The 23208-nt window shown below is 37.8% G+C and overlaps 1 protein-coding gene across 4 annotated transcripts in view; it reads right to left on the bottom strand.

Moving 5' to 3' along the window:
• LTBP1 (latent transforming growth factor beta binding protein 1) overlaps window positions 1-23208 on the bottom strand; it is a 228609-nt gene that overhangs the window by 55599 nt on the left and 149802 nt on the right. For all 4 annotated transcript variants that reach the window (XM_008700245.2, XM_008700246.2, XM_008700247.2 and 1 more), the window contains exon 20: window positions 18838-18963. In XM_008700245.2, coding sequence (XP_008698467.2) covers window positions 18838-18963 — 126 coding nt within the window. The remainder of the gene's footprint in view (window positions 1-18837; window positions 18964-23208) is intronic.

Below are 23208 nucleotides of genomic sequence, written 5' to 3'. Positions count from 1 at the left end.
GCTCATCCGCAGTTGGCTTCTCAAGATCTATGCTTTTCTAACTGACCCCCTGCCCCTGCATCTTCTACTTCCCTCTCTTCTTCCCTATTGGGTCATTCCATGAGGATCAAACATTTCCAGATATCACCTTAAAAATATCCAAGAGCCTCCTTGCACATAAGCCCTTTAGCTAGTACCATATTTTTCAGCCTAAATTCTAACAGCCAAAGTTCTGGACCTTTCTACACATGCTGTGCCCTCTCCAACAATTTTCATATGTTCTTGGGTAGTTCTCATATATATATCATATATGTTTTATATATATATATATAGCATATATATATATAAAACATATATATGCTAATCCACTGGAATGGCCATTGATAATGTCACCATTTTGTAAAATCCAAAGGACTCTTCTTGACTGGCATCTTCACAGATTGCTCAGTGGTATTTAATATGGTTGACCATTCTCCTCTTCTTAAAGTACCCTCTACTTTTGGATTCTATGTTCTTATATTCTCCTGGGTTTCCTCTTAATCCTGTGCCCACCCCCACACAATCTTTTACCTATACTCCTAAATGTCGGTGATTCTCACTCAGGGCTTAGTCTTAGACCCTCTTTTCTTCTCATTCTATGATCTTTCTTGATGGCACCATCCAGTCTAATAGCTTTAAATACCATCTATATCTGACAACTCCCAGGTTGTATCTCCAGCCTAGACTTCTCTTCCAAGCACTGGATCTAAATTTATCTAACTGCCTGCCTGATACACCCACATGAATATTTCAAGGGCAACTCTAACAAACCCAGATCATAAACGTGATATTTAAAAAAAAAACAAAAACCTGCTTCATTTCCCCCTCTGTGAGCAATAGTGCCAGCAAATATCTACTTGCTAAATCCAGAACCAGAGATTTAGCCTCAATATTCCCTCTCCTTTTACCCTACATCCGACCCAACACTATGTTCTAACCTAAGACCAGGTTCCATTTTCAAAAGGTTTCTTTCTTTTTCTGTTTTTAAATTTTATTTATTTATTTATTTTAATGTTTTTTTAATTATATTATGTTAGTCACCATACAGTACATCCCTGGTTTCTGATGTAAAGTTCGATGATTCATTAGTTACGTATAACACCCAGAGCACCATGCCATATGTGCCCTCCTTACTACCCATCTCCAGTCTATCCCAAAACGTTTCTTGAGTCATTCATTTCTCTCCATCACACTGTTACTACTCTAGCCTGAGGACCAATATGTCTGGCCTGAACAACATCCTGCAAGACTCCTCCTGACTTTTCTCTTGCACCTTTAATCCCATTTCCAAATAGCATCCTGGGTGATGTGTGCTTTAAAAATATAGAGTATTGAGTAATATCAAATGTAAGAGTACACACACTGAAAAGGACACAAATATTTTATGAGCCTCTAAGAAAGGGGGAAAAAATTCTGCAAGCTATTTTGCACTGCTTTAAAAAAATCACATCAACTATAAGAAACACCCAAGTATTATAGTGTGAAAAAACATGCACCTTCAAAATGATGACATGTAGTATATCACTGTCCTTAAAATTAACCAGTCTGTTTCTTTTACACTTAGAATGATATCCAAACCTTTGATGTTTCCTGGGAGGCTTTGCATATTCTGTCCCTGAGTCTACAGCCCATGAGTCACTGTGCCTCCTTCCCTCTAAGCACCAAACACAGGTCCTTTTCATTTTCACTTCCCTGAATGCATCTACTACTCCCCTGCCTCAGAGTCTCTGCCATCACTACAACTCCTCCTGGGGACGCTCCACCCTACCTGCCACCCATATCCTACTCTTCCAGCAGCTAACTCACTGTTTAGAGCTCAGCTCCAATGCCATTTCCTAAGAGAGCTTTTCCTCCTCCTCCTTCTCACCGATCTCCCCTTTCCTTCATAGCAGCTGTAATGGTTTGTAGTCACATGCTGTTTGGAAAGCTTATTTGTGTATTTACTGCTTGCCCTGTACACATGCAGATCCTTGAAGGTAGAGACCATATCTGTTTTGCTCATCACGACATGCCCATAGTTTGGAACAAAGTCTGGCACAGAACAGGTGTGCAATGGCAACATTCAGCATATTACTTGTTCAATACAAAAGTAAGCAAAGCTTCCACGATCCAACCTTTGCCTACCTCTTTAGCTATATCTTATGGATCACTTTTTCCCCTTTTACATGTTCAACTGAAACTAATTTACTTAGCCAATATTTCATGTCTGCAAGTCTTGGCATTTATTCCAAGCCTGTCCTCCAAGTCTCCAAGCCTGTCAAGGTTCAGCAGGAGCCTCCTAGAAGCTTTTCTGACCCAAACTTGGGTTGAAAAATGTATCTCATCACATAGCCTCTTCCTGCTCCTCACTAGACACTTAGGAAGACCCTAAAAAGATGGCACATCATATTCCCACCCAGACCAAGCCTGAGCACACACAGCCACAGCCTGGGACAAAGAACAACTGAAGCAGTGGCCCTGGGCTGGAAGGACACCTGGTGACACAGCCCTGTTCCATCTGATCAAAAGCAACAGTATGTTACAGCTGCACTGGAGTTTAAGAAGCAGAATTTATAATGCAGGAACTTGTATCTGAAATTGTCACAGGCAAACTTGAAAAGCTCTTTTTAGAATGAAGATAAAAGAACAAACTGAATGGCAAGAAAATAGTCATTTTTATACCCCAGAGTATGAAAGAGTTAAATACAAAAACAACACCACAAAGATAAAATACACTAAGAAATAAAAGTATACAATTGATCACAACAGAATACAGAAAATGGCAAAGTAAAAAGCTAGGACAGAAATAACAGCATTATAAAATTAAAAGGCAAATTAAAGAATGGGGGAAATATCAATAAAATATTGATAAATCATTATTATCCTTAATACACATAAATCAGTCAGAAAAACACAAACTGCACCTCATATAGGCAAAAAAATATTTCACAGAGGAGATAAATATAAGTTAAGCTCACTGATAGGAAAGGCACATTAAAATGAGATATTATTTTCTCCTTATCAAATGAACAGAAAAAGAGGAACGTTAGCTTCTTGAGAGTGTCAAGAGTTAGGTCTCATTGGGTGGTGATGGAAGCAGAAACCAGTGGAACATTTCTGGAAAGCAAGGTGGTCCCAGGTGTTGTTGAGACCCATAAGATTGCCTATGTCCTTTGATCTTGTATTAAGAGTCTTACAGTCTAGTCTAGGGACATACATGATCACTGATGATAATAAACACGTATTTACAATTGTATTCATAGAACACTAAATGGCAACAACAACAAAGGAAACAGTCTTAATCTCCATAATTCAGAAGATACTTTTCAAATATATGGTACAACTATGCTATGGAATTTATGTGGTCATCAAAAATTTATTTTTAAAGATCAAAATACAAATAATAAAATGCAAAATGAAAAACTAAAGATAAAAGGTATAAGATCTTATTTTAACACTTAAATAAATGAAAACTCTAAAAAAAGAAAGAGGCCAAACATTAACTTGCTGGCAGATAAATGATTTTATACTTGTGAGCATTTTCTGAATTTTCTACAATGAGCACATGCTACTTTTAAAATCAGAAAAAAAATATATTTGAAAACAATTATTTGAAGATACTGAAAAGAGAAAATTCTTTGACTTGAGTGTATACCCAAGTATCGATGGCACCCTGTCCAGAAAAAACAAATGAGTAAAATAAAACTATATAAACAAAAGTAGAATATTCATAAATATTCTAAAACGAATTTAAAAACTGAAAACATTTAAATATTTTAATTAAACTGACCAAAAAAAAAGCATAGAATGTCTTTTAAAAAATGTCTTTATTTTAAAATCAAGTATTTTGCTTGATATGATAAAAATTACATGAGAGGGCTCGTGGGTGGCTCAGTCAGTTAAGTGTCTGACTTTGGCTCAGACATTCTCAGGGTCATGATCTCACGGTCCTGGGATCAAGCCCCTCATCAGGATCCCTGTTCCATGGGAGTCTGCTTGTCCTTCTCCCTCTGCACCTCCCCCTGCTTGTGCTTGCTCTCTCTCTCTCTCTCTCAAACAAAATCTTCAAAAAAAATTACATGAGAAAAATGCTATTATTAATAATAGTACACACATATTTTAAGTTAAAAAAACCACAGGAGTTCTCAATAATTGCAACTACAATTGAAAGCAAGCAAACAAAAAAATTTTAATGCTTTTTAATCTAGCCAAGTTTTTTTGTTTGTTGCATACAAAGCTGTATTTGTTTAGTTTCAAAAACTCTGTAGACCCTGCCCAAAAATAAAATCTTCTGAACACTAATTCAGAGATTCTGGTGAATGAAAAGTAAAAACACTTTAGACCTAATCCCTTCTTCCAATACAAAGGGCAAATTCCCAGTTGTAAATGTTTTCTACCAAAGAATGACTTTTCTATAGCATACAGTCAAGTACTATATACAATTTTACTTTTTACTATGTGAAAGTAAACCGTGGGCGAGTATGTTTCAGATCCCAAACTTATTTAATTTTCCTTTCATACACTGTTCCATTAAAAAATCACAGGGAAACATTCTTCAAAAAATATATATAAAGAAGAAGGGTAGGAAGGGATTGATATAATAAATTCTCCAAAAGGCAGCCAAAAAAAAAAAAAAAAAAAAAGGAAAGGAAAAAGAGAGGCGATGAATGGAAAACAGAGTACAGATTTGAACCCCCTAATACCAGTAATTATGTTAAATGTATATGAACTAAATTCTTCAATTATAAGATGAAGACTGTCAATCTGGATTGAAAAAAACTACCATATCCTGCTACCAAGAAAAGGGCCCTTTCAAAATAAGAACATGGAGAAGTGGGAAAAAGACAAACCACGCAAAATCTAATTGAAAGAGGCATATGTAATTATACTGATAAAAGACAAAGTCGATATAAAGACTAGAAGCATTGACAGAGACAAACTGGGACATTTCAAAGAAATAAAAGTATCAATACGCCAGGAAGACACAAAAACTTCAGTATTTAATTCCACGGTCAGACAATATATAAAACAAAATCCAGGAAACTAAAATTAGAAACAGATAAATTTCCATAATAACAGGAGATTATAAAACACCCCTTCAGTAAATTATGTAATAAGCAGACAAAAACACAGTAAGTATATACATGATTTAAACAACTTACAAACTGGGCCCTAATTAACATATATCAGTCCAACTGCAAAATATATGTTGTTTTCAAGTACACAAGGAATATTTACCAAAATTGACCATATTCTGCACTGCAACCAATTCCAAGGATTCAAATCATTGAAATTATGTTCTCTGGCTAGAGAGATATTAAGATATAAATAACAAAGAGACAATAAAAATTCCCCAAATACCTGGATATTAAACAAAGCACCTCTAAATAATTCACTGGTTGAAGAAAAACAATGACAATGAATTTGTAATACTTTTATCTGAAAATAGTAAAAAACATACCAAAACTTGTGGCTGCAGATAAAGCCATTCTTAGAAATATACAGCCATAAATATATATTAGAAAGGAATATATATATTATAGAAAAGAAGGTGGAAAACCCAATGATCTAAGGATATATGTCAAGAAGTTATAAAGACAAATGAAGCCCAAAGAAATATAAAGCAGAAATTAACATAATAGAAAACAAAGAGAAAAATCAACATAGGTTGTTCCTTTGCAAAGACTAACACCTCTGAAAGACGGATTAAGAACAAAACAAAGAAAGTACAAATTACTAAATAAAAAATGAAAGCCAACACTAACACATTCTACAGACACTAAGGAGAAATAAGAAAAAGTATTATCAACAACTTCGTGCCAAAGAATTGGAAATTCACCTAAAATTCTACCTAACATGGATAAGTTCCTTGAAAAACAAAGTTACCAAAACTGCCATGAAAAGTCGAAGAACTGAGATCATTGCTTTATCTTTTAAAGAATTCTTAACTGCAATTTTAAAACTTTTATAACACCCCCCCACACACACATACACACACAGACACATAAAACAAAACCAAAAACTTCTGGCCCAAATGATTTTACTTGTGAATTCTTCAAGGAATCTAAGAAAGAATTAGCATGAATCTTTTTTTTTTAAAAAAGATATTATTTATTTATGTGAGAGAGAGAGAGAGTGAGGGAAAAAGAAAGCCCACAAGCAAGGGCAGAGGGAGAGGGAGAAGCAGGCTCCCCACTGAGCAGAAAGCATGACATGGGACTTGATTCCAGAACCCTGGGACCACGACCGGAGTTGAAGGCAGATGCCCAACCGACTGAGCCACCCAGCGGCCCCTAACACGAATCTTACATATACTTTTCCAAAAAAAAACCCAGAGGGGGCACTTTCAAAATTAGTTTATGAAACCAGAACAACCTTGAGTCTACAACTTCACAGAACATTCAAAGAAAGGAACATTAAAGGTTAATCTCTCTAATGAACACAGACGCACATATTCGCAACAAAATGTTAGCAATGGCCTCCAGGGATATACCGTATAAGAAGGATACTATAGCATGACTGTTAGGTTTATTATAAGAATGCAAAGGTACTTTTCGCTAAAAACAAAAACAAAAACAAAAAACAACAATATGGCTTAAATGTGTATGTGATGGTAGGCGGTAGAGTTACCATGATTTACAACCACATGTCAAAGCTAGCACAACAAGACAGACATCACCTGGGGTCCAGCACTGTAGACCTGAATTCTCAGCCCTGGATTACTTATGCTTGAACTGCTACGCAGAGAGAAATAAACTTTTATCTTGTTTAAAACAAACAAATGGGGGAAAAATAGTCCATGTAATTCACCACATTAACAGAATAGAGGAGAAATACAATTTAAAAAATAATACCATTATTTAAATAGATGCAAGAAATGCATCTGTAATAATTAAAAACCATTCATAATAAAGACTCTCATCAAACCACAAACAGAAGGGAATTCCCTTATCCGAAGAGTACATATCAAAAATGTCTATGGCAAATATCAAAGTTTAAGAATATTCAATGCTTTTTCTACTGAGATAGGAAATGAGACAAGTAAGCTAGCTACCACCATTTCTATTGGAGAGCAGGTCCTAGATAGTGTAATAAGAAAAGGTATAATTATTGAAAGAAAATAACCTAGCACTACATTATTTATAGACAACATAACTATTATGTTCAAAAATCTAGAAGAATCTGCAGATAAACTAATAGAAATAGCAAGTAAATTCAGCAAGATCATAGGTACAAGGTCAATGCACAAAAAACAAATTGTTAAAAGGGTAGACTACATTTTAAATAGCCTTCCCAACAATATAAAAATACTGAAAACTTACCTAGGAATAACTAAAAAATTCTGTCCAAGACTACACAAAAAACTACAACAAAACACCAAAACAAATGAAAGAAAACCTAAATAGAGGGATGTGTCATATATATGTATTGGAAGACTCTATATTGTAAAATATTACATCTCCCCAAATTGATCTACTGATTGAATGCAATTTCAATCAAAATCCCAGCAGAATTTTTTTTCTGGTATAAATCAATAAGCTGATTATAAAACTTATATAGAAATGCAAAGGGCATGAATATCCCTGACAATCTCGATTAAGAACAGAACTGCACAATTTAGAATTTACACACATACATTAACGTTCATTATAAAGCTACTATAGTTAAGACGGTATGCTACTGACACAAGGATAAACCAACCCGTGGATGGAATGAAGAGGCAAAAGACTCATCTATAGTTACACATGGTTCATGACAAAGTTACCAGGGCAAACCAGTGGAAAAAGAATACTCTTTCCAATAAAGGACGATGATCCAATTGGAATCCGTTTAGGACAAAAGTAAATCTTGACCTCTATTTCACACCATACACTCAAAACAACTTCAGTGCTATTACAGATTCCAAACGTAAAATATAAAACAATAAAGCTTTTAGAAGACAACATAAAAGTGTATCACAGGGGTGCCTGGGTGGCTCAGTTGGTTAAGCATCTGCCTCTGGCTCAGGTCATGATCCCGGGGTCCTGGGATCGAGCCCTGTGGTGGGCTACCTGCTCAGCGGGGAGTCTGCTTTTCCCTCTCCCACTGCCTCTCTCCCTGGCCTTTGTTCTCTCTCTCAAAGAAATAAATAAAATCTTTTTTAAAAAAAGTATATCAGAATGACTTTAGGGTTTGCAAAGGCCACGGACACAGAAAGTACTGATCTCAAATGAAATAATTAAAACATTGGCCTTCATTAAAATTAAGAACTTGGCTTCATTTCAACTTACCCTTCAGACAGTTGTATTGAGCACATTTTGAAGAGGTCTGTTATGCAGAATTAGATAACTAAAACAATACCCGAAAAGCTTATAAGGGTATGAAAAATTGTTGAACATCAACCCTCACAAAGGAAATGCAAACTGACAGACACCATGAGAGATCCCTTACTAAGCAAGGCTAACCTTGAAAAGAAATGACAATACCAATGGTTGGCAAGGATGTGGAACTGAAACGCTTAGAAGTAGCTCTTGGCCGTGTAAACTGGGAGGCTGAAAACCGGCTGTATCTATGAAACTGAGACATTCATATATTTTAGGACCTAGAGATTACATTTCTGAGTGATATCCAACAAGAAATCAGTGATTATTTCCAGGAAAAGCATGTTCAAGAATATTCATAAAAGCTTTTTTCTCAAGAGTCCCAAAATGGAAGTAACCCAAATGCCCATCAGCAGTAGAATGGACACATAAATATAGTGTATTTACACAATGCAATGCCGTACAGCAATGAACATGAGCACTGCCGTATAGGATGGAGGTAAGCTTGCAAACATAAGCCTGGGTAAAAGAAGTCAGACACAAATTAATGCCTCCTATAGGATTCCGCCGATAAGAAGTTCAAAAAGATGTAAAACAAAGCCACGGTAACGAAGACAAAATAGTGCTCTGTGCAGGTAATGGGGAGAGAATGGATTAAAAATTAGGAAGAAGCTCGAGGGAGGGTTCCGGGGGGCTCACTACCAAGTGTGCTCACTCTGTAAAAGTTCGTCAAGCTGTACCCTTATGATTCATGCACTTTTCTTTTATGTATTTTAAGCAATTAGAAAGCTTACTTAAAAAGAAAAGCCAATCCACACCCTTTCATTTCCTGGTTAAAGAACATCTTCACCATTTCAAAAGTTCATTTTCTTTCTCTCTTTTTCATTGGTAAGAGGTGTAGATTAGAGTAAAATATTAAGGGACTCTGAATAGTAATCCTGACACCACTCCCTATCTGTCCATAATAAGCCAATCAAATACTGTGACATTTAATTTCCTCCAAGTACAAAATAAGTCAAGCTATTTTTGCTAGTTTGTTTTAAACAGGAATACAGGTGGAAATAAGAGAGTGTATGCGACACAATAATCTTCCTTAAAAATGTAACTACACTTTTATGTGACCCACTGTAAGTCAAGGGAATTATGTGATTCTCTGTCCCAAAAATGCTACTATTTTTTTGTCTTGTAGAAGGTAAGAATTATTATGGAGTGAATTTTTAAATTGTTTATTTAAGATTATAACAGCATTGCTATGTATTCAGAACAGACTCGAACTCTAATATTCTATGATATCTAACTTAGGCATTATGACTATATAATGGAAAATGGAAGACACATTTAATGTTCGAAGGGCAGGTAATACTTGATTGTGAAGCATCGATGATGAGATGCTAGATCTGAACCAGAGCCCTTGTCAGCTCTGCTCCCTCCCCAGAGTCTACCTGAACCACTATGGGTGGGTCCCAGTTACCATCTCTCTCCCCATTCTACACGGCCCTTGCATAAGTTTAAAAATAAACACAGCTAATAAAACATCCTTTCACATGAGGGTAAAATATAACATTAGTAAGTTTTTAAATTTTGTGATTTTATTTGAACACCCAAAAGAGTCCTAAGAATTTTTCAAGTACTTAAATTATGTCCTGACTCTCATTTGCATGAGGTTTTCAAAGACAGTGCAGTGGGACAAATGTACAAATTATCTCTTCATCATCCAAAATGAGGTCAAGAATGAAAATTCCCATTAAAGAAATCATTTTAGATTCATTGCTTTAAAAAAAATCCAAGAAGAGTATTTCAGCTTTTACATTTTAAATTGTACTAACAAGTTGATGCAGTGAAAGACCAAGAAAATGGGGGAAATGCTCTGTGTCTCAGGGTTCCTCACAGAGGGAGCTCACAAGGCTCAGCTTCAGGAGCTGGAAAGGGCATGTGTCAGGACACAGGTTCCAGAGCCTGCAGTGTGCCCCAGGCGCCTATCTTCCCTCTCAGAGAAGCAGGACACAGGGTGGAGCTGAGATGCTGCGTGGGGAAGCCATTGCGTGTGCCAGATGTTTGTGCAATTACAATAAAAAAAATCTCAATATTATCGGTTAAAATCCAAAACTGAGTATCTGTGACACTTAAGGGAAAAATTCTGAATCGAGTTGAAAAGCAGGGTATTTTCAATGAGACATAAAACATTTTTTTCTTTTGACAAAAGCTAAACCTGTATACACAAGTCATTTATGATTCTTTTGAGAAAAAGAGGTCACAGTCTATTTCTGAACTCAAAAAGTCATTTCTTCCCATTATGGACTGACAGAATTTTATATAAAAACTGAAAAAGTGAATGAGAAGGATTTACATTTGCTACAGAAAAGAAACATTTCTAAAAATGTGAAGGGAAGAAATGAGAAGAAAGATTAAAAAAAAAACCTTCTCTGCTCCTGAAGGTAAAGAATGGTCCTAATTTATGGTTATATAATGGACAGTACCACAAAAAGTGAAGTATTTGAATAAATTCTTCATGTTGAATAAATTCCATGCCACTCAGAAAAATTTCCTTAGATACTTACAGAAAATAGCCTGAACTTCAATTGCATATTTCTAACACAATTACTTGCAAAAGATAACGTGTGAAATATATTTTGTGTTTTTTTTACACTCTATGAAAATTTTAAAATGCACTATTTTCTCTGAATATATTTATTTATAACCACGGGATTATCTCTGCATTAATTTAATAGCTGTACATTTTTACAACCAAGATTTTCCAAAAAAATAAACATCTTCTAACTTTAGAGTCACACTGTACATTTTCTCTTTTCATATAGTCTTTCTTACTCTAAGAGGTGCTGCCAACGAGGACCGGGAGAAAGCCCTAAGCACAGGCCAAACACATCAAACCCCAGATTCATCTTTTTGACACTTAGGCCCCAAAAACAACATAGGATCGGCCAAAAAAAATTCCCACTTTTTTTACTATTCTAATTTTTCTCTTTCTATATTCAAATAGGAGGCCAAGAGAGATCAGTTATGAAGCCACAGAAAATAGACAGTGTATCTCTAGAAATAACAACTTCAATGTTTAAATGCAAATAAGCATCAGCACTAGCCATTGGTTTATTGGCAACCGATTCACGAACCATTTTAAAACTTGAAACCTTTTAAAACTTGAAACATTTTGAAACTTTGGGGGTGAACAGGGAAAGCCATCTAGAACTCTTAGGGAAAACAAAAGGTGAGGAATTAAAGCAAATTATGTACAAATGGGTTACTGTCCTATATTTTATATGATTTATGTAATTCATACTAAATAAATTTGGGGTTTAAAAGTAGATAGAATATAATATAGTACTTCATTTATATCCAGACATGATCTCAGAACAATTTAATTCACAAATACTTATGTAATCTGACTGTATGTTGTGTATTATGTAAGCACTGATCAGATAAAAACAAATAGATGTTAAACGCTCCCTCCTTTTAGATGACCACATATTGAGGAAACAAATGGCAACATAACTAGGGTATCAATGTAAAAAGTGTTAACATACTACATAGAATTCATGTTCACGGAACACATCTATGGGGACAGACTCCATTCTAAGTTGATACTTGTCAACACACATCAACACATTTAACTCTTAAAATGACTCTGTGATTTCATTATGCATGTAGGGAACTGAGGCACATGAGCCTTAAGTAACTGCCTCAAGTTCACACAGCTTGGAGTAGAGTAAGAATTCAAGCTCACACACTGGGAATCCACAGCCTAAATTCTTAACCACTTCTGTACCCAATAATTATGCAGGGTGTCCTTTAGAGAATTAAGTCTTCAAAAAATAGGAAAGGCTTCATAAAAGTACACAATATACTCAATTTGGAGTTATCTTATTGTATCTGTTTCCTGATATTCCGGGGTGAGTTCACTCACCATTTATTGTGCCCTAACTAATTATTCTCAATGCCATACAGCTGTGAACAAGACCGATCGTGAGGTTTCACCAGCCTTAGCATCCAGGAGTTGGGTCTAACAATAAACAAGAGAAGGAAGTAGAATAAGGTGGTTAAAAAAGAGCAAAGGGGGGAATAGGAAGTGTTAGAGGGTGACTATGAGAAAGGGTGGCCAGAAAGGGTTCCCTGAGAAAGAGACATTTGAATAAAGACCTATTACAGAGAAGAGGTGACCATCTCTATACTTCTCAGTAAAATAAATTTCCTTGTTTTAAGCTGTTCATTGCAGCCAAAAGCATTCCGATTAATACTCACCCTACCCATAGGTTTGTCATGAAGAGTAAATGAGAAACCTGGTATAATGCACTTAGCATAGTACCTGGCTCACAAGAAGAATTTAGCAAATGCTAGCTATTATTATTATTATTGCTATCATTTTAATAAAGTCATGACATCAACTATAGGAAGAATCTCCAGTCCACTCACGTTGGGAGTCCAAGACCACCATGGAATATTCTATCAGCTGGATGTCTAACAAATAACCAATTCTGGAATCAATGTATTAAATGTTACAAGTGAAGCCTAAAGTATAAAAATACTACTCACAACAACCTTCCATGACCTATTAAGTACTCTGCTTGCAGAGGACATCAAAAGACTCACCAAGATAGATGTAGGAAGCCTGATGCCCCCGGCCGAGCGCTGGGTGGCAGGCGAAGGTGTGAGGGGCAGCTCACTATCTACAGACTTCACTTTCTGGCAGTTCCAGGTCTATTTTTTGGCTGCAAAGAAAGTGTTTACTTCTCTGTCTACGAACAGATGATTTTCCATAGCTCTGGGGTTTTAAAAGGTCAGCAGTGATAAAAGGCTTAGGAAGAGCTCTTGAATTTCTCTGCTACTATTATGAATTTCTTTATAAAAATGTTGATATACAGAAGACAATCAAGCAATGCATGGAAAATATGTATTCCAGATCCAAAAGTAGCTTATTCCAGCAAAATTTCCTCAGCTCTCTCCCTAATGATTTAAACATCCATTTTCACTTACTTCTGCAGAAGTACATTTACAGGAGGAGCAAGCGTGAAGAACAGTAGCCTTTACAGCAGGAAGTCGTTTCCCTTCTCTACCTGGAATGTTGTAGGATCCTTTTCCTTTTTACATGTGGGGAGAAAAGTATCTTATTGTTACTCTAAGTTCTCTTTCTTCAGAAAAGAAACACTCAGGATGTATTCTCTTACTAGATTTTTCAATTTTTGACCCTAAGGCTACTAAAACAACAACAAAAAACCCCCAAAACCAAAACAACAACAAAAAATAAACACAAAAACTAAAAAACAAAACAAAACAACAAAAAAAACAAACCCTAAAAATCTTTGGGCCGAGTAGCCAGATGTAACATATTACTGTGGTAGGGCACTTCAATGTCCTACTTGGCTAAATCATTTTGAAAAATATGTTTTCCTTGGTGACAGATATAAAGTTCTATCTCTGTGCCACAAAGCCACCAACTGCCTCGGCTCACTGTCAACAATGGTTTTATACTTTCTTTCTATCCTCTTCATTGAAAATGTACCTAAAAGTCTGAAAACAAAACCATGCTTGCTCCAGATTAGTTTTTATTTCTTCTATTTGGCAAAAGTTGCCTTTACCGTATTTTCTGGTTCCAATGAACACAAAATTAGCCTCAGAGTTTGAACCTAACTTCTTTCAGGCTTTAAAAAAAATTTTTTTTTTAGTAATGTCTACACCCAAGTGGGGCTTGAACTCACAACACCGAAATCAAGAGTCACAGGCTCTTCCGACTGAGCCAGCCAGGCACCCCTCTTTTAGTCTTTCGGATATCACTGTGCTCGGTGAAGTTTAAGAAGCTAGCCATCCTGACCGCTTGCCTCTGATTATTCTCCCTTTCCAAAAACAGTGAGTTAGCAAGAAGCGGTTTGTAGAAGATACCCTAAAAAGTTACAGGATTAGAATCTCTAGAGCTATTTAACAACAGGACTGGATTCTTTGAATACACTGGGATTCCCTGTTCGGGTTACATGTTATAAGAAGTCCTCATCTCGTCTTTTTAGCTGTCAAATTCTGAATCAGCATTAGAATTGTTTTGAAAGTAGGAGCAGAAGCTTCTGGTCACATAGCCTGTCTAAGGTATTATTTTTAAAAGTAAGAAATAACACCCAGGGGAGGAAAATATAGGAGAACACAGAACGAAAATTAAGGGTTTTGATTTTTCCTTTCTTATGAAAAACAGGTAATTCTAGAAACGCCTGACTTTTAAAAACAGAGGTTATTTTAAAGAGCAGTTTTAGGTTCACTGTAAAATTTTGCTGCAAGTTCCCATATTCCCCTGTCTCCCCAAACCCCTTTCCTCTCACCCAGGCTCCCCCACTATCAACATCCCTGAACATCTGTTATGACTGATGAACATACACAGACACATCATTATCAACCCAAGTCCATAGTTTACATTAGGGTTTGCTCTTGGGGATGTACTCTGATTTGTACTCCCCTGTCAAAACAGAATTCACAAGGACAAGAGGCTAACAGCCCTCAGCGGACAATCTCCTGCCCTCTGGTCTATTTATTGACAATCTATTATCCCTTAGCCAGGGGATGACCAGTGTGAAAAAGGGTATCTGATAAGGCTTTTGCTTTTATTTGTTACCCAGACACAAAATCTCTCCGATTTCTCTCAATATGGAGGCAGAATGGCCAACCCAGCCCACCCAAGTTAGTATGGTACCAGCTTTCCATTCCTTGCTCCAGCCCTCAGATCTCCCTCACCCTGCTCTACTTCCTTTTCCCACAGGGCTTATGTATTCCTAGCTTATTATGTCATTTACAAGAAAGCAGGAATTGTTGTTGTTCACCGACATAGCCCCAGTACCGAGAACGGTGGCTGGCACCTGGCATACACTTAATATTTGTCAAATGAATGAATGAGGATGCTTTCTGAAAGACAAGGCTTCAGGGAGGGATTTGGGTCATGGTTTGGAGGCCAAATTAGCCATGACTAACCAGGTCCTGCAAGCCACCGGTGCTGTGTTGCTAGGCTCCTGCAAGGTCCTTGCTAGCTCAGTGTGGCCATTCTAAGGTGTGACCAGGCTGGAAAGCACAGTGAGGTCTAGACATGTCTGACGTCCCCAGCCGCACTTGTTGCATAAACTCTCATTCAACCTGGATGCCCAACTGAGAGTGCACCGAGGCCCCTGGCCAGAGCAGCATGCAGAGACCCATGCATGGCATGACGCAAAGTAAGAGGCCAGGGGGTGGGGGGCACCTCTTCACAGGGGTCAGATGTGTGACACTTAGGAATTTGACCATCACAAGTTTCCCTACTCTCCCACTTGCACACATTCTGCTGTCAATGTCGAACCCAAACCCTGGGTCAGCTTATACATGGGATGATAAATATTTTTCAAGAGTTAAAGCTCTGCAAGAATAACAAAAAATGAAAAAAAACCTACAGGAGCAAAAGAACTGTGATTTTTTTTAAACACATGAATAAGCTAAGTTGGGACATAAAACAGTGAACTTAGTGAAAGAGGTAAAAGGTTTCCTTTGCTTTCCTACACAAGATAAACACTCTGGCTAGAGGATGTAGAGGTGGCGGCAGGAGGAGATGAACCACAGTTCTAGGAAGGAAGGGAAGGAGAGAGGAGGAAGTCCATCAGAAGACTCCGGTTTCCCTGCACTTTTCCAACACCCATGTGTGGGATGGGAGAAAAACCACCTGCATAATATATATAGCATGTTGCAACCTGTGCTTATTTATTTATTTGGGGGGGGATAGAGAGAGAGAGAGAATCTAAGGCAGGCTCCATTCCCAGTGAGGAGCCCAATATGCAAGGCTTGATCTCACAGCCCTGAGATCATGACCTGAGCCAAAATCAACAGTTGGATGCTTAACTGACTAAGCTGCCCAGGTACCCCAATAACCTGTATTTACTTATATCTATAAAGCGTAACTATGTTATACTGTTTAAAGGCAAAAACATAATTTTCTGTATGTGCTATTTACTTATTTATCCCAGATTCCCCGCCTGGAAGGTAGGTTCCAAGTGGACAAGAACTGTATTTTGCCTGGTACAATATAGGCACTCTGTAAATGAATAAACCACATACTTAGACTCTACTCCAGTTGAATTTCAAAGAACACTGTTGTTCTTCATGTCCTGTATGAGAATCAAGGTGTTCCTCCTTCCTCTATTGGGTACATGCTCCCAGAACACCACGTACAGAAGGGCAAGGAAGGGTCCAGTGGTACTGTTTTGATTTCTGTACATTCTGCCATGCTACGTGATACTTGAGACAGCTTATGCTGATGGGGTATGCCTCTTCACTGTGGTTTAGTAACTGGGACCAGATACCAACTAAGCCATGGGAAATCAGGGAAGGGCCCTCCTTCCCTCAGTTGGGCAGGATGCAGTTAGCCCAGCCTAGAGCAAGCTCTGCCAGCCCTGCGTCTGCAAGTCTCCAGCTGCTCAAACCAGAAGTTCAGAAATAAGTTGGTGGAAGGACATGAAGTAAGAGAGCCAGTCACTTCTCGGTGTTAACGCAAGGACTGCGCACATCAGTTCCACAGCTAAACCCTGATCACATGGGCTGGCTTCATCCTACACCACAGCCAGGGGTAGAATCAGGACATTCTGCTACTGCCACAAGTCTCAGGCTAAGTCCAACAAAAGAAAATTTGGACCAGTGTAACGCAGTGGAGTAAGCCCATAAAAAAATGAAAGCTTTGCAAAGCTTCTTCTAGAAAGAAAATAACATGCCTAATAATTAGGGAGATTTCTAGTTATACTGCCATATATCAGCACAGTATTCTAAATTACCTATTTTATTACTTATAAAATTGTCCAGTTTCTAGAGTAAAAAAATATGGACCAAGTGTAGTAATCTACAAAGTATTAGAAGTTTTCTAAAAACACATTTTAAAATTCAAGTCTTTGCCAAGTAGATGCCTAATGAAATTAGAACTGCAAGTAAATTAGAGTGATTATATAACTCCTGAGTTGCAGAAATCCGTGCTTAAAAAGACATGGAATTAAAAGAAAGTTGCTAAGTACAAAAGAAAATGGAGGTGAAGGTATTTATATTGGTATATTCTTCTGGAGCAATAAGTTTTTGGCTCGTGAGCATGTGAGGCGACCTGCAGTTTCCTCTGAACATAATTTCTGCGTGGCACTCCCATCAGTAGTTATAACGTGGACCATTTTTCAGTGAAGGAAGCTCTGATAATCTATGTTTCAGACCCAAATGAAGAATCAAGCCTGCATCTTTCTGGAATGCGGGGAAATGTGCATTCTGCCCATCGGTGTCATCAGTGACAGATGGGCTAGCCCCGTGACCCCCGTGGGGAATGCCGCGGTCTCTGCAGAACAACGTATGTATTCACGCAGGGTCTTTCTTAAGAACTTTTAGGCTCAAGGTTCTAAATATAAAATTCAGGTGAAACTCGAATCACACTGCACCATGGAATCCCTGCAAATCTCTCATGGCCACCTTTAATGATTAATTTCCCAACTTCTGATGGCTTCCAAACCCCTCAAAATACGCTTGCTCAAACCGCACCCCACACTATCTTTCACTTGAAGCCAAATCTGGCATCAATGTTTTGTCTACTCGGCAGGAGAGCAATTTCAATGATCTCCTGCTTTTTATAAGATCACTTCATTCTTCCCAATATAATAATTAGTTTCAGATGAACCTGGTCACCGTTCCTCAGCTTGATTCCACTGTGGTACGAGCAAGGGGAGGAGGCACTTCCTGGGAGCTCTTTTTTAGAGCAAAGAATTTGGGTACTATCATAGGCCCGAGACCGAACCTTTGCAATTTACTTCTTTACATCTTAGCTGGCTTTTGATAACCTAGACGCTCCAAGCTATGGACTGAAATTATGATCACAGGACTCTTCCCAGTTTACCTTTAAAAAGGCTCGGAGGAATTATTCCTCAACTTATCAAACTATAATAAATCATTAAGAACATAAATCTTATGAATATAAACAGTGCTATATCCCTGCAAACACAAAGAGGTTTGCCGAGAGAAAGCCAACGCTGTTATCTTAATGTCTTACAACACAAACAACTTTTAAGGAGATAATAAATACCAATGGGCAGGAATATATACCAACCTACAGCTAAGGATGTTAGAGAAATAACTGGAAAATCTCTGCTGACCGTGCTTCAGAGAAGAATCAAATGAGACACGTTTAGCATGATGAAGATGATCCACGTGGCCCTTAATCAAAACTGGCAGAGTCTTGAGTTACATCAGGGAGGTTGCTTACAGGTTTCCTCTGGGTCTCCCACGTGGACCTAAAATCATCCTGTCCTGCATGTTTTCACTAATTAATTCAGTACCAGCCGCGGAATCACCTGTGAGTATTTTCATCCGCATAACCCTGGGTTATCCTGTTTGTAAATCCCAGCAATTCCTGAGCTGTGACTGCAGGAGTCACCTTGATGCGTACACGCTTTGAGGCCTTAAATCATGAGTATCTCATAGCATCTTCCAGTCTTTGCCTGCTTAAACAGAAAGCAATCTCCTCTCTGCTTTAGCATTAGATAATTACAGGACTCCTGACGGTTTATCTTACCTTCACATGTACGGCCATCTGCAGAAATTGAGAAACCCTGTTCGCAGACACAGTGAAAAGAACCATCTGTGTTGAGACACTCTCCATGAGGACCACAGCGTCCAGGCTGTTCACATTCGTTAATATCTGGAATTGAAAAGAGTTCCAAATATGTGAAAAAATATTTTTTTCCTTTGGTTTCATATGAGAGCAGACATATAGTAAGCAATCTATTACACAATGGTCTGACACTTATTCTGTGGCTCAACTGTACCATTTGTACATATACCAGACCACAAGTTGGATTGTTTTAAGAGAGAAACTATTTTGGTTCAATCCTATGAATAAGCCAATGTTCAACCATTTTCAATTTACAAAAAAAAAAAAAAAAAAAAGCATTTTCATTTTCAGACGTTCAACCTGAATGTATTTTTTTTTTTAAGACCTATTGGAGGCTTGAGGAACACTCTAACAAACAACTCCTCTGAGAAACAGTCTTCATCCGTGAGCATGTTGTGTTCTTCTAGTCCTCTCCCACGGCCGTGCACACAATTCTGTGGGAGCCCCCACAGCATCATGTCACCTCCACACCCATCAACCCCCATGACGTGAACTCCTTATGGGCAAAACTGGACAGGTCTTATCATAGTCTTTGGTCCCTACAGTGGCCCTTCACAAATGTCTGCTGAATATATAAATGAGATAGCCACCAATCCAAAACTGGTTGAAAATGGACAGAAGAAAGAAAATGCAAGAAAAAGAAGGCCATTTAGATCAGGGGAGTTTTTATCATTTGCACAGCTTTGTGATGATGCAATTAGTGAATGAGGGTCAAGGGCTTAGTGCAGTGCCTAACATACAATGAACGGTCAGAAAGGGGTAGCTATGATTATTAACACTCATGAACAAATAATGCTGTACACGTGTGCTAACCATCTTAGCACAAGTCTTGTGCAGACCTGCTCGTTCTCAAAGAAGAGTAATTACGCTCCCCATGGTCAGGGTCATGATGCAATCCTAAACACTTTCAATGTATGAAGTGAAATGTTCTATCAAATTATTGTGGACACAAGTGCCCAGACTGACAATATAAGGCATCCTGGAAATGGTCACTTATTCACACCAGTACTGACACATGCAACTACCTATCCACACTGTGTTTTAACCAATGTTTTCCTCAGCTGTGTCCCTTATTATACTGATGGCTCCTTGAAGAGAACTACATATTTGAATGAAGTCCCCAACTCCTAGTACAGCACATTCATAGTGTTTTAGGGATGTTTGCCCACCACAAAATCTGTTATGTTCATTCTCTCCTAATTAAACCATGATTGTTTAAGGTACTCTTAGTTAACTGGGGCCATGAAAACTATCACAGGTCCTTGGCACCCTGCAGCAGGAGCCCTACTAAGGCCATTTTCCTACTTTCCTGAAGTCTCCCTTATGTCTCAGTAAAGAGGTCCTTGATACATCTTCTTAGAAGTCCATCTTTAACTCAATTAAAACCATTTACTGAATGCTTCCTATGAGAAGGTTGAACAGGGTAGGCCCCTCGCCATTATGAAGCTCACAATATAACAGGGGAGGCAGGAGCCAACATGAATAGTTGCAGAGCTTAATGGGCACACGGAAAATGTATGGATTATGAGCCCTTCCCTGTGACCTCTAGACCATGCTTACCCATCAACCCTACAGTTCTCCTCCATAAAGTCATCCCTTTCTCTGCACCCAGGATCTCCTGGTGCTCTCTTTTTTGCCCTATTCACCTTATTGTGTGACAGATATTCTGCCAATATCATTGATTTATTCATCTGTCTATATCAATCCTTAATTCTTTACCATTCCACCTGCCATATAATTCAGACTAGTTCGCCTATCCACCGCTGAATCAAAGTAAGAAACCAAGCAGGAATTACTCATATTTCTTAGCAATCCTCTCACTCTTGTTATTGTCGCTAATTTAAGAGCATTTCAAGGAAGAGCAATGAATCGTTTTCTACTTGACTATTTCTCAATGTGACTTCACCCTGTGACATCATTCATTTCTTTTATAAAATCTCTGACACCTTTTATGATTTGTCCATACCCACTGGTAATTCCTTAGACTGGTTATCTTTTATTGAACTCTGACTTTCTCCTGGCTTTTAGTTTCATTCTTTCCTTCCAACCTGCTGCCTCGAGTTGCCTCTGTCTGGGCAACAAGGTTCAATAAAGTTCCACTGGCCTGAGGGTCAAGCCCAAGGTCCATATCCACCTTGTGGAGCCCAAGAGGTTATCCAAACCGCCTCCTTACTTCCTCCTATGTCTCAATGTGGCCCTTTAAAAGCTGCCAGCTTACAAATTTGCATAGGGAATAATGTCATGAAGTTCTTGCTTCAAGAGAAGTCACTGATTAACAAATAATTGTCTAAAAAGTTTGATGACAGGAATTGAAGACGAATTCCCAGACTTTTTTCCAGGAAACCGCTAAGAAAGAACAACACGAATATCTGGAACTAGAGAAACATATGCATTCAATTTGGGTTGTACTTATTGAGGCATTTCTAAACTATGCTGCTAGTAACTCAGCTGAAAGCCAGACTGTATTTAAGTTGGATTTCTTTCATGGGTCCGAGATTCCACAGAAATTCACAATTTGGCATGTGTAAGTCAAAACGCAAAACTGAAGTGTGTTCTGAATCTCAAATGTACGCTGTCACATTCCTACAGAGACTATTAACATGGAATTTCCATGCTGTCTGTACATCAGCATTAATTTTGCTGGGGGAAGAGACTCTTACACCTCCAACTGAAAATGCCTTACTGAATATGGAACTATCTTCAAATTATTAGGTAAAGTTTAAAGCTTATGTCTATCACACACTGTGATTCATATATATCCCATGGTTCTTAGCACTGGCATCAATCACATTTTCGGCATTAAAACAAACTCAGAACTCTACGCCTATGTACAGAATGGGATCTGGCCATTAGATTAGACAGGAGTAGACTAGTAACTTCAGGTGGAGTGAAAGATCAGAAGGCTGCCTCCAGTGACACAGCCCAAGGAGAGCATTTAGAAACAAGATGAGTGTACACTGCCATTATAAACAGCTTCAAATCGGAGAAGGTGGGTGATGGAGCAGATTCATAGATAATACTCTAAACGAAATTAAAACCTGCTTCAGGAATATTTTTCGTTTGTTTGGATTTAAGTCCTTCAAGCAGACATATTAATTTATTCTGGAAAACAGGAATCACCAATGTGACAGAGCATGAAGTCAGTTTAATAAGGATTTGCAGTTAATAAAACATATTTGGAGAAGTGACATATTAGAGTTGATATCAAATCACAAATTTAATGTACTGAGACAAGACAGTGGTATAATTAATAAATCAGATGACTAAATTACCTCCTTATGATTTAACTCTACAAGTTTATGAAATCTGTAATATGAAATCATTGTCCATTTATAGAAGACTTAGTTTGCCTGTATTTGGTCAAAAAGTGTGGAGGAGAGCAATGAGAAAAGAAAGTACTGCTTTTAAACCTAAATGTCTGTAATAAAAACAGGATAGTGGGGCTTCTTAGGGGGCAACTCTTGGCATTTTTATATAAATCAAGATTCATCTGAAGATGTCAAAGTCCCAAAATGGAAATATTCGCACAATAATTTTATAATTCAAATATTTCTTCTCTATTGCATTAAACCCCAGCACATTTACTTTCTGCATTGAAAATACTGAAAAATTTAAATTCACCTTACTGCATCACAATGGCAAATGAATATAGGACATCAAATGAGGTACATCACAGTATAGCTAAATCTTGGGATTGGTAAGTAAATTAATTTAAAAAGATCTCGAGGCAAAGGCCAATGTCTTTTGTATCACAGTCACCTAGAGCTGGGTGTGGATAATACTACAGATATAGGGTACAGTATGATTCCAGGGCTACATCTTAGACAGTACACACCATCCTCCCCTTCAAGTACTATACATTTGGGACATATGAGAGAAGACACAATTGATGACAACCTAGAATTAAAAAGTTATTCATGTCCACTAGCAGTGGATAAAGGAGAATTCCAACAACGTGTACTTATATGCACTTTGGGATATACTTCAGAGTTCGCTAATGGAGGGGGAACAATTAGGGAAAAAAAATTATCCAAGTAGCGGAAATAAGTATAAAGGTAAATATAAGTGAGAGTCTTTGGTGGAAGAAATAGGCATGGATTTCTTAAGACTAATAAAAAGGGAAAGTTGGAGGGCAGCCAGGTAGAGCTAAAAGTGTTGAGATGAAGGATCTAGACAATCTGGTTTTTTAGTCCCAGCATCACCAATAACTCAGTGTGCTATACTGGGGGAAAAGCACTGAATCTCACAGTCTTCTTTCTTTTGGCTATAAAT

Source organism: Ursus maritimus, unplaced genomic scaffold, assembly GCF_017311325.1.
Source record: "Ursus maritimus isolate PB19 unplaced genomic scaffold, ASM1731132v1 scaffold_6, whole genome shotgun sequence".
NCBI lineage: Eukaryota > Metazoa > Chordata > Mammalia > Carnivora > Ursidae > Ursus > Ursus maritimus.
Note: the sequence above shows the minus strand (reverse complement) of the source record. Positions and strands in the feature narration are given on the sequence as shown.